At 42.4% G+C, this 12,717-nt stretch overlaps 1 protein-coding gene across 2 annotated transcripts in view; it reads left to right on the forward strand.

Moving 5' to 3' along the window:
* LOC102385518 (G-protein coupled receptor 98) overlaps positions 1–12,717 on the forward strand; it is a 172,099-nt gene that overhangs the window by 33,071 nt on the left and 126,311 nt on the right. For both annotated transcript variants that reach the window (XM_025207808.1, XM_006026796.3), the window contains one exon: positions 1,978–2,156. In XM_025207808.1, coding sequence (XP_025063593.1) covers positions 1,978–2,156 — 179 coding nt within the window. The remainder of the gene's footprint in view (positions 1–1,977; positions 2,157–12,717) is intronic.

Below are 12,717 nucleotides of genomic sequence, written 5' to 3' on the forward strand. Positions count from 1 at the left end.
TGTGTTTCAGAAAGTAACAGCAATTTTGAAATATAACCATTTTGTATGCAATGAGTGGGATATTGCACAGTAGTGGCAAATACTGTTGGAGGGATTATCAAAGGTATCCGTCATTTATGACTATGTAGAGAAGTGATGTGGTCCAGTAAATGATTATTGCATGCAAAATGGTTTTATTTTGAAAGTCGTTACTTTCTGAAACACCCTTGTAAAATAACTTTAGAGATGTATATAAATATGTACTTTTATTTATTTGTATTTTTCATAAGTTTTTACTAAGATTATTCCCCCTTTTGTCCTTCTCATCAATTTTTGTCAACAGTCCAAATAACACTCAAATCCTTACATTTTTCTGCTTAGATGTAATTTGATTTCACCAGCTACCTTAACTCATTGCAAGAGAGTGATCAAGCATTTGCTTTCGCAAAGGGTCCATATGCAGTTAAGGTGTTTGTAAAGGTGCAAAGGAAGGTGAAATCTTTCTGTAAGCACCATGGCTAGGGACAGGAATTACACATAAACTGGTTTAAGTGATCTGGAACAGGTTTAAACCTGTAACAGAACATAAGCTGAGTGCACATAAACCAGTTTCAAAATGGCTGAAACTGGTTTAAGAAAACCTGGCTGAGTGTAGTATCAGACTTAACTGATTTAGGTCAAACCAGTTTATAAAACGTTGGTCCCAGGCCCCTTTCTTGTTCAAGTTAAATCAGTCCCTAAGCATCCCAGGATGCTTTGCATCCCTGGGCTGTGCTGTGCTGTCTGGTATAGGTGACAAGCATACTAATGTCAAAGCATGGAAGGGGGACAAGGGGATGCAAGTGGGCCTGTAAAAACCCAAGTAGAGATGAGGCCTGTGGGATCTCCAACACCTGCTGATTCCTCAAGAAGGACTTCCTGAATACCTGACTGTAAGGAGACGCTCAGGATTATGTACAACTTATGCAAGGCTTTCTTTTTTGGTTTATTATATTCCATTTTAAATTATACTAAGTCTTGTGTGCTCTCACTGTGTTTTAGTGGGCTGTATCTTAGCTTAGGCGAAGATTTTTGGCTGTTCCTTGTGTTGTGCTTGAGGTTGTAAATTGCTGTGTTCAACCCATGCTTGCTTCAGAGAAAGGACTATTCATGTTCAGGCTTTTATGAATTTAATGCCACTACCTTTTCCCACACCCATCCCCTCCTCAGCCTGGCAGGGGCTGCCTACCCCACCTCCCCCAAGCAGGAAGCACATGGGCAGAAGCCTGGCAGGCACTCCTCCCCAACCCAGGCAGACCCAGCCAGGGACGGAATTTAAACCCACAGTCTCCAGGTGCTAGCCCAGGGCTGGGGCCTGGCCATGCCCCCTCCACTTGAGCAGGGATGCAGGAAAAGCCTTGGAGCTTCAGTCCTTTCCCTTTGGCAGTGGCTGGCAGGTGGGGAGGCATGCTCTAGCGCCTCCGGTTTCTGGCCTGAGCCACTGCAGGCATGTGGCTGCATTCCCCGAATCAAAAGTGAATGTGTGTTTACTTAAAGCAATTTATATGACCCTGCTGTTTCTACATTACAATCAAATTGTTGAAAGGGTTTGTTTTGTATCTTGGAAAAAGCTGTAGACAGCTAAAAATTAGTATATAGAACTTTTAACAGAGATCAGGCCTCTACTAAAACTATCTGTCAACCTTCTGTTTGAGACGGTGAAAGCCCAGAAGCAAACAGATTTTGCAGTACAAAAATGGAATGTTTGTTGCAATAAATTGGATCTCTCTCTCTCTCTCTCTCATGCTAATTCCAAGTTTAACTAACCCTCAAAGTAACTTTACCTCTTCTCATTATGTGAGGGGAGAAAATGAGAACAAATCTTTGTTGGAAAAATATTATATATACCCTTATAAAAAAATATATATATAATATGCTGGCTTTTCTGATTGTTTTGCTTTATTGATAGTTAATCATTTATTAAATCACAGTGATTTAATATTCTGTGTTGTTCCTTAGGCTGTTAACTTCTGGTATGTCCTGGTGATGAATGATGAACACACAGAGCGGCGCTATCTGGTTTTCTTCGTTTTGAGTTGGGGACTTCCAGCTTTTGTTGTGATCCTGCTTTTAATTATTCTGAAAGGGGCCTATCATCAGAGCATGGCACAGATTTATGGCCTTGTCCACAATGATCTGTAAGTTTTTTGGGTTTTTTTGTTTTTTTCTTGGGAAAATATTATTTGGTGATTGGTCTTTGTGTATTCTTGTCTCTGCTTTTTTTTTTTTTTTTACATTTCTCTTAAATGTAGACAGCGTCTCACAACTTTGAGTAAACCCGTTACTCATTTTCATGGCTATGCAGTTCCCTCCAGGAACAAAACTTGAGCAATTCCACTGTGGAAGAAGATAGTAAGTATAGTTGGAAGGGAGCAGGGCATCAATTGCACCTTTAAAATATATATATTCTTCTTTTTTAGATTATTAAAATATTCCTTATTAGAAGGTGAAATTATTGCCACCAGTGTCAAATGTATTTTTGAAAGTGTCTGTATTTGTGGATCTTCAGCATGCTGATAAATATTCTGAACTCTAAAGTATTCTCAGTGTGAACATTACCATAAACACAAAGCTAACATTGCCTGGCTCAGGACTATATTTAACCTGCGTAAATTAATTTAGTTAAAACAACACTTCCTTGTAAGACTCAAAAAGAAAACATTCTAAGGGGGGTGGTATAAAGGCAAAAAGGTTTTGGTTTTCTTCTTTTTTTAAAAAGCCAGGCTGTGATCTTAGCTATTTTAGGATATGAAGTTATTGTGAAATAACATACCCGCCCTGCATGCTTGCTCACCATGTGCCATAATTGCATGCTTATTGCACACAGCTGCTTTTTAGAATACTACCAGGATGTACTAGTTATTCCATTCTGGTATAAGCCACTTTGGTACAGTGTCTATAGTAAAAATGTCATTTCCTATCTAATAAATGATAATGCTGTCCAGGGGTTACTAGCCTCTTGGGTTTGGTTTTGTTTTTGTTTGGGGTTTTTTAGGGGGGTGGGGAGGGGGAGATCAAAATAGGATCCAAAACAAAAACACATCCACCTTCTGCACAAGAGAAAGATGCTGGCTGCTCACTATGTTCCATTCAAATTGCAACATGGCAAAATTCACAGTGCTTAGAATGCACAGCTATTCTTAATAAGTGAGCAATCTCTTAAAAAAAAACCCAAAAACAAACAAACAAAAAAAACCCACCCCCCCCCCCCACAAAAAAAACCTTACTTTTAAAGCAAGGCTTCTAAGTTGATATTGGCTTTCAGCCCACCCTTATTTTGTTTTATTTTGATATATTGGCATTTAGAGACCAAGTGCTTTAGAATTACAATGGATATGACTTTGCATTTCAGTTGGGTATTGTTCTTTTATGGTGCCACACTTCCTTTGCAGTGGGCACAAGGGGCCCAGTATATAGCAGAATTGGACCTCTGCTGTTCATTGCAGCCAGTTTGTGGAATGGTGGCATTCCAGCATGCAGTGAAACACTGTTTCATTGTCGCTGTTTTGATGTAGATAGTCAATGTTCCCTCAAGAAACAAGAAGAAACCCACATCTGAAAGCGCAGTTTGTAGATGGAGCTGAACTATTTAAATATGTTTGCTCCATATTGAACATAAAGAACTCTTTCTGAATGTTACCGCAACAGTGACAGGGAGCTTGGATATTTGGTATTTTTGAATACCCCGTAGGCCACTGAGCCAGTAAGTCTGAAGTATCTCCTGGATAATATGCTAAGCCTAAAATGGCTTTAACAACAGCTCTGGCTTAACCAGGTTTAATGGGGATATATCTGAGATGGTTTTTCATAAATACGGTACTCTTCAATCTCAAAAATGATTTTTAAAAGTGGTCTTATTGCTTTAGATAAATTCTCACAAAGCCGAAACAGGGCAAAGGATGGGATGGATATGTCATTTAATTTGCTTATTTTAAACAAGCTGTAGAAGTGGAAAAAATAATGATCTTTCCAAAACCAAAGCCTCATTCACAAAAATAATATAATAACTCCGGTCTCATTCACAGAAATAAAATGTGCTTGGTTACAAAGAAGTTCATTTTACATAAGAGTTGGAAGATTACCTTAAAAGAAAATGCAACAGAGCCTGTATCTTAGCTGTTTTTAAATCGTTATTCCTTCAGACACTCAAGTCTCTAGAAGTGGGAAACTGAAGACTTCTCTTGCCCTTGATAAGAATGTCATGGTATTGATTAATGGCCTAAAGACGTAGAGTGATCACATGAAAGAAATAAGGATTTTAGACCCATATGAAAAGAAAATGTATGTAAAATAACACGCCATTTAAAATGGTAATAGGTATTAAATAAAACTGAAAGTGGCTTTTTATGTATGATAATATGCATCACGTTTAACTCCTAACAGGGTAAAAATTTACATTTTTTTCTATGATAGCAAAACAGTTGTTTCTGTTGATCTGATTTATGTGCATTATATGTACAGTGTTGTACTGCACACTCCACTGTGTTCCCTCCCCATGAAAGGGTAAAAAGAAGTCTATGCTCTCATGACTCGTCATGTACTGGCCTTCACTGTGGTATAAGTAAAAACAATATCATATCTATTTTGAAACATAAATGAGATGCAGAAGAATGTTAGGAGATAGAGGGAAGGTTTAATAGCTAACAAGCTGAAGCCCTGAAGCATGAAGTTCTTAATATTTCTTTCAAAATTTATGTTTGCAGTGACGATTATATCTGTAGTGCACCAATAATTTTCTAATTCTTTTCAGAAACCTGATAAAGAACTTTAAATACTTCCTGTATCAGTGAGTTCCACAGTCTTAACTGGTATGTCCAAGTATTTCCCGATAAGTAGGGTTGGAGTGTTGTTGTGGAATTCCTGATATTAATTTGCCATCTTTAGGATAATTGAGTTGAGTCTCTTTATAGTGTTCCTTTTTAAGTCTTAGTCCACAGTAATCATGTTTTCCCTCAGTAGCTCCTTACACACACTCAACATGCCCACCTCTTTCAACCATTGCTCAGACAGCTGTAAATAGATGCCTTTGACCCAAGCTGTTACACTAAATTCCTTCTGTCCTTGGTTGGGTCTAGTATTTTGTAAATAGGAGTGCAGGAGCAGTGACTGGTGCTGCAGGAGTGGCTATGCCCCTGCTCCCAGATTGCCTCCACCCAAATAAGATTGGTAGATCATGCCACAGGAGTAGCAGCTGGGAACTTTTAAAGTCCCCAAATCATGTAAGAACCTCCACACCCCCACACTCTGCTCCTCTTTCCTTCCCCTCTGTGGTCAGAGCCAGCTCCCCTTCCCATCCTTCCCATTAATCCCTTTTGCTGCCTACCACTGCCACTGTCTCTGGTTGCCCCAGGGGTAGGGGAGTTCCAGAGCTACCCCTTCCCTGCTCCAGCCAGTCTGTGTGGAGAGCCAGGCAGGGGTAGGGCAGAGGTAGTGCTGTGTGGATTTTTCCTCCCCCTGAGCCTGCTTCTGGGCTGGCAGGGAACACGCAGCGGGAGTGGGAAGCCACCTACTATCTCTGCTGTTTCTATCCCAGGCTAAACCTGGCTTCTCATGTAGCCCAGCTAAAGTGGAACAGGTGCTTCCCCCACCTTTGCAACAGGTGGAGACAGTGGGGACACTGGCAAAAGTAGGAAAATTAGGGGGGGAATGGAAGAGGACATGCCTTTTAGTACAGAGAAGAAGTAGGGGGTGGGATTCTTAGCTAATGTGAGGACTTAAAAATGTATCCAGCTGCTGCTCCCACAGTGTCATCTGAAAGGGCATGCAGTTGCACCACTGCACTGACTCTGGATCCACTTCTCTTTCTGTCCATGTAAATTTTCGTTATGAAATCAACAACTTTGTAACAAAGTTGAGCTCAGACCTTCTTTCCATGCTTGGCATCCCCTAGATGCCTCTTTCAGGCCATCAAAACATGCATGAGCCGCAAAAGAGACATTTTTCACCTCTTTTATATCCAGGGGGTGTAGATGTAAAACACCTGCCTTAAGGTGCCAAATACTCCACTGAAGTCAGTGGAGCTAAGTTAGCAGAATTTACCTGAACCTTTTTACCATAAGATCACCTGCACTGGGTGAGCAGTTTTGGACAAATACTGCCAGCTTTGTTTTTAAACCTCATCAGTGTCATTGTACAATTCTCCAAGTGAATGAAATATTTGGGAGGTCAAATCTATTCACATATTTTTTTTAGGTGTCTCCTAAATTATAAAACCCTAGTGAACACAGTACATTAGCATTTATTTGTAGGCAACCAGTGATCCTTTGTATCATGGTGGATGCATAAGAGGTCTAGACAGGTGAATCTGCTTGTAGCTGACCAGCCCAATTCAAGTGACACAGCTTGTTATAAGTTTCACAGATCCATGTGTCGTCTGAGTTGGAGTCCAAGTTTATAGCACAGTGCCTCATTCTTTCTCACTTTGGTTCCATCCTCTGGATAAAAGCCGCTTCATGTTGAGCTGCACCCAGTGCCAGATGTTTCCTCCAGATTGGACAGAGTTCTGTGCACTCCCTCCCAGCTTTCTACACTGATGATGAATGACATCGTATCATTTTTGCACACGCTGTGGTACTACCATAAAGGGCAACCCCACTTTCTAGAGCTGCTTCACATCTCACTGTACAAAATATTCTCGGAGATATGGCCTCCTCCCTTTCTCCTGACTTGGCCAAGCCATCTCAACCTCCTATTCTTGATAGTAGTTTGTAAGTATGTCAGTCCTGTGCACTCCAGCACCTCTGCTTTTGTCTCCCCCCTTTATTTTCAGGATCTTCTGCAGATATGTCATGTGGAAACTTTTCAGTCTTCTGATGTGCCTAGCATATGTAGTCTATGTATATGAACCATAAAGCAGGAGTGACAGCATGCAAGAATTTGCATTTTCACCTTAGTTGATAGTTTGTTGTTATTTCACATACATTTCTGAGATGGCCCCAAATTCTTAGCTTCTTTTCTGATTTCTAGTCAGTTCAGTCTGAAGGTCAAAATTTCTGCTGAGCAAAGAACCCAAGTAGCAAAAGCTGTCAATGACACCAAGAGATTTACCCTACAGAGTGATGTGAGGTACTGGTTCTTCCACCCCTTGGTACATGATCACAGTTTTCTTGAGACTAATTGCCAACCCAAAGCTCTTGCATGATACAGAAAATCTGCCCAGGAGATTTTGCAGGGAAGATTCACTCTGGGCAACCAAAGTGCATCATCTACAAACAGAAAATCTCTCAGAACCAGCTCCTTTACCTTGGTGTCTGCTCTAAACCATACAGCGTTGAACAAGCTCCATCCAGTCTGGTTCGAAGATAAGTGCCTTCATTGCTGTTCTTGGATGCATAAAAAAGCAGGAATAAAAAGTAGATGTTAAAGAGCACGGGGGCTAAGAAACACACCTGCTTTACCCCTTTGTTAATGTCAAAGGCATTTGATTTTTTGTTTTTGTACACTACATTTGTCTTCATACCTTGATGTAGTAAGAGAATGATGATCAGCAGTTTGGGTGGAACAACCTAATTTCTTCAGAATAGTAAAAAGACCCTGTTGAAATGACACCAGGAGATTTGGTGTCATTTCAGATTGAAAAAGCCTTGAAAATTGAAAAGCCTTTGTCACACTGTTGAAGGCTAAGTACAGCGGTATTTGTTTTTCTCTATAGTTCTCTTGCAGTTGCTTGACTGAAAATATCATATCAATGGTGAAGCATCCTGAATGAAAACCTTTTTAACTTTCAAGATAAATTCTTTCACTTGGAGTTTGCAGCTGAGGGAGCATAATGCAAGTGACAACTTTTCCAACCATGTTCAACAGGGAGATATCTCTCTTGCTGTCACAGTCACTTTTATCCCTCTTGTTTTGGTATAATTATACAATCTGAGCATGCTTGAAATCTTGCAGTACTGCTTCCTTTTTACAACAGAGCAGTATAACTTCATGAAGCTTTTGAAGTAATTCATCATTGGCACATTTGGAGATTTCAGCAGGCAAGCAGTCATTGTGGGATACCTTGTTCCCAGGAATCAATTTAATGGCTTTCTGCAAATCTTCTAATGTAGGCTCATTGTCCAAATCCATAACTTCAAACTGTGGTAATTCTTCAAGGTCTTCATGTTGCATTTCAATCTCACTGGAGAATGGTATTCCATAGTATTCAGCCCAACGCTCAAGGATACCTACAAAGCAGTGGGGGCTAGGGTTTTGAGGTGCCCTATATGTGCCTTATTTTGAAGGTTGCAACATTGTGGTGTTTTGTAGGAGGCACTCCACCATGAGTAGCCCTCCTCCCTACATTGTGACCAAACCCTCCAGTCAGGAGCAGTTTATAGTCATACTCAAGGCCAACATCAGCTTAAGATGAGTAGAAAATACTTTGACAAGGCAATCTAAATGTTTAAGGCAGAAAATGTTACACTGAAATGGAGAAAGGGAGGATAATACATACTCTCATAATATATACATACATAATCAGGATTTTGGTACCTGACTTTCATGAGTTTCACCTCAATTACATCAGTAGTTATTCTAAGGAATAAAGCCAGACCTATTTGCTAAGTATGTATTTTGAGAGCATTTACATCAGACAGGATTTTACAGGCTGCCAGCTGTTCTTATTTTGGAAACCACAACAGGTACAGTTATAAACCATAAACTGCCAAGTGACTTGGGAATGGAAACAAATCAGTCATTTTAAATAGGAAGCTCTATTCAGTATTTTAACTGGAAAGGAAAATTATCCAGAAACAGTTTGTCAAGTACGATTCACACTACATCCCAAGTGAAGGCATTTTGAGTCAGGCAGCTACTAGCTCACAACCAGTATTTACTAAAAAAGCCCCTAAACAATGTTTAATGCTGTTCTGCTGATAGGAAAATGCACTAGTAATTCCACAAAGTCCTTATGGAATCTAATTTTGTAAGTCAGTGCAAAGCTACAGACCCCCTATCCTTGGGTCCCAGTGAAGCCATTCATGCACATATCCCATTTACTTGCAGAGCGAAAACCCCAAATTATAGGATTATTAATAAGTTCTGATAAATTTGAGCAAGAGGTTTTCTAGCACCAAATACTCTGAATTTCTTTCTTAAAATTGCCACTACTTAGTCCGTTGGAGTCAGTACTGGGAAGAGCTGATGTACAACACTGGTTGCTAAGATTATAGGCCATGGTTGGGATTTTCAAATATTCTGAAAGGAGACAAAAGCATAGTTCAATGGAATTTAGGCTTCTAACCCGTTTTAAAATTTTACTTCAGATCAACAATGAAATGTGATTTGATAAAGTAACAAATATTGTTTTAATTAGAGTAATATCCTTTAATATCAAGACTAAATTATTTTATATTAGTTCCATAGAAAATTCAAATCAGGTCAAATTTTCAAGTCACCAGTGCATGGAATAGATGCTCATGATTACCTACATCCAAGGCTCTGCTATAATCATACAATAGCAGGTAATTTCATGTACTTTCTAGCTGATGTAAAACAATGTACCTATGGTCACCCATGTCATCCATCATTCCAAAACTCTTCTATCTTATCAGAACTTTATAGTTATGAATCGATGACGCTAATGTGTAGATCTCTCGGTATGCAAAAGAAACAGGTTGTTGTTACTGTGGCAGGGGGCCTGGTGTTCCTGCCACTTCAGGAGTAGGCAGACTGGGGCTAAAGCAGCCTGCAGATGTGCTCTGGGCTGATTGAAGTCATCTGACCCAGGAGGAGGATATAAGCCCAGGCCATGAGATTGAGCCAACAGTGCCTGCTTAGAGTTCACCACCTCACCAGGATAGCTGCAGCTCTAGAAAGTCACCTTGGAGAGTACAGCAAAGCAGTCTGGAGGTCTGGGAGGAAGAGGTTCCTAGGGAGGGGTCTGGAGCCCAGATTAAGGGGCTGAGAGTGGGGAACAAGGCAGGGTCCAGGAGCCTATTAGGAGGCTGAGATTTGGGAAACAGAGATGGTCTAGGAACCCCAGAGGAGGGGCTAACTGGAAGAGAACATCAATGTGGATGCCATATGTGAGGCATGGGGCCATGCAATTAGCCCACAAGGCAGTGACCATGGGCACCTGGTGGTCATTTGAGAGAGCAATTTGGGAAGCCCTGGTGCGGCCTCCTTCATAAAAGTAATAGATATCAGGGTGTGGCAGGCCACTGAAGGGGTGAATGCCCAGAAAGTGAGGGCTGCAGGGACTCCAGGGGCTTCACAGCCACCCCTGAAGGGGTCATAGTTACTTATAGATTAGCCATTGCAAGTATACTCATGCACATTCATTTATTCAAATGGAAACAAAATAAAACTGTCTTCCTCTCTCCACCTTTTTTTTTTTTATAAATAGAAGATTCACTTTCATTATTTTTTCAACTGTATTTGATCATTTTCATTTTCTCAAGGGCCCTCAAGTACCCATGAAACTTGTATTAAAAACAAATATAGTCTTAATGGCATCTTCACGGGTGTGGTAGAGCACCTCTGGTGTCTGCCATTTTAAGAGCCTGAGGAGGCAACCGGCCGGTGCAGCCCAGCTCTGATGAGCAGCCATTTTAAGATTCAGGCCAGCAGAGCTGGAGGCAGCACTCTGCTGCCTGGCACCAAGGAAACAACACCTCCCGATGGAGCTGCTGCTCTGGTAGCACTAGGAGGTAAGGGCAAGAGCACATGGGGATGACCTAAAACTGCAGCCTGGCAGGGATGGGTGGCCTGGTGGGTCTGGTCATGGTGGAACACCCCCCCAAAAATGCCAGGCCAGTTACCACCCCAATGTAAGGTGAAGAGGGCACCTAAGTCCCAGCCCCTGCCTTTGGGTGGGTCATTTAACATCGGAGGCAGTTGGGGCCAGGCACTGCTGCAGCCACCTAAGCCCGTGTGGGGTGCAAGACCCTGGAAGTTGAAGAGTGGGGCCAGGTATGGCTGCGGCCACCTGAGCCCATGTGGGATGCAAGACCCTGAGGAGTGAGTGTGGTGGACCAGGCACCCTGGTTAGTGGCATCTGAGCCTGAGGGTTGCGCATTTGACCCCAGGCCCCAGCGTAGGGGGAGAGGTGGGTATGTGCCTCAGTAGAGACAGAGGTGTAGAGCAGGGTGCAGTGGGGCACCTAAAGGCCTGCACCAGAGTGGCAGTTGGGAGGCCTGGAGAGTCTAGCAAGGGGCATAGAGCCTAGTGAAGAGGCAAGAAACCCAGAGGCTAGGAGCCCTGACTGCGTGTGTGTGGGGCAAGGAGCACAGCGAGAGTGAGGGACTCGCAGCTCCATGAGAGAGGCCAGAGTTAGGGGCTAGGAAATGGCTACAACATGTGAGTGCAGAGAGGGGTGAGTAGTGAGGCCCTGTGAACAGGGGGCCTAAGGGGTGCGATAAGGCCCCAATGAGCAGGGGGGGCTGAGGGTAGGCCCTGCTCACATGGGGGGCTGACTTAGGTTCAGATAAGCCTTAGGGCGCTTGAGGCCGCAGGTAGGTTCGAGGCCGATTGGGTGGGGCAACTGAGGAAGTGCTGTGAGTGAACAATGGGGCAAGTCAGGAGCCCCTGATTCAGAGCAGCTGGGTGAGCGACCCGGTGAGGGCCTAGAGGCAGAGTCACTCCAGTGTTCTGCTAACCACCCAGCGCTCGCTTGGATGAGGGTCATGAGAGAGGCCCAAGAGGCTGCGCGCTTGCTGGCCGGGGAGTGCAGGGAAACAAGCCCCAGGACCCTCTGGGTGAGGGCATGGTGAGTGTGGCGCTGGGAAAAGGAGGGGTGGTATGAGAGTGGCCCTGCAAAGGGGCAGTGTAAGAGGTGGTGGAGTGAGAGAGGCCTCAGTGAGAGGGAGGTGGTATAAGTATGGCCCATAACAGGGCAGAAAACAAGAGGCCTAACACCGGGATGAGTTGAACCCAGTCTCAGGCTGGAGCAGAGCTAAACTGTAAGGAACGTTTGCAAGGCTTGAGATGCAGTATAGGTGTGGTTGGAGCTGCGTACATAGGCCCAGGAGAACAGAGCGTCTGAAGGGCAGCCTCCTGCCTAATTAAGATCTTAAATTTTGAACATCAAAGCATGGCAGGAGAGAAAGGCGGGAGGCACACCTGGAGTCAGGTGGGAGACTAACACTGTGGCTAGTCAGGGAGTTCCCATTTTGCCACAGCGGAGTTAAGGGTATTTGCATGGAAACCTTAAAAGAATAAGTCGAAGCACCCACAATACTGTGTACACACATTGCCTCAGTAAGAATCATGATTCTGTTTTGTTTTTTGCTAAGAGTTTTTTAGACATATGTATGCAATACTTATTAATGAGCACTTAATCAATAATTCTATTCACTTCAGCCTCAGCTCGAGCATTTCAGTTGATCTCAAATGCTTTGGTAAAAATGAAAAGAGAATTGCTGTGTCTCAGTCCCAGGTCCCAAAGCACAGAATCTGAGTAAGAACCAGCAACGCAAACGGTAACCAGTAATTTCCACTTAGATTGAAATTGGCAAAAAGTTAACACAATAGGTGTGTGAGGCCTTTAACCTATGCATCCGAGACACAAAGAATAGTTTATTTAATACTTTCACATTGTAGCAGGTTTCATTACTGAACTTTAAGAACAATATATTATACTTAATTATTTACAAAGTGTTTTGAGATACTTAGCTAAGAGTTGCTATATAAATCAAAATTGCAATAATTTCTTTGTTACATTTCTGTTATCCCAAGAAGACTTGTAAATAAGACTATGGCTGTTCCAATACAGCAGGA

This window comes from Alligator sinensis, unplaced genomic scaffold, assembly GCF_000455745.1.
Source record: "Alligator sinensis unplaced genomic scaffold, ASM45574v1 scaffold545_1, whole genome shotgun sequence".
Lineage (NCBI taxonomy): Eukaryota > Metazoa > Chordata > Crocodylia > Alligatoridae > Alligator > Alligator sinensis.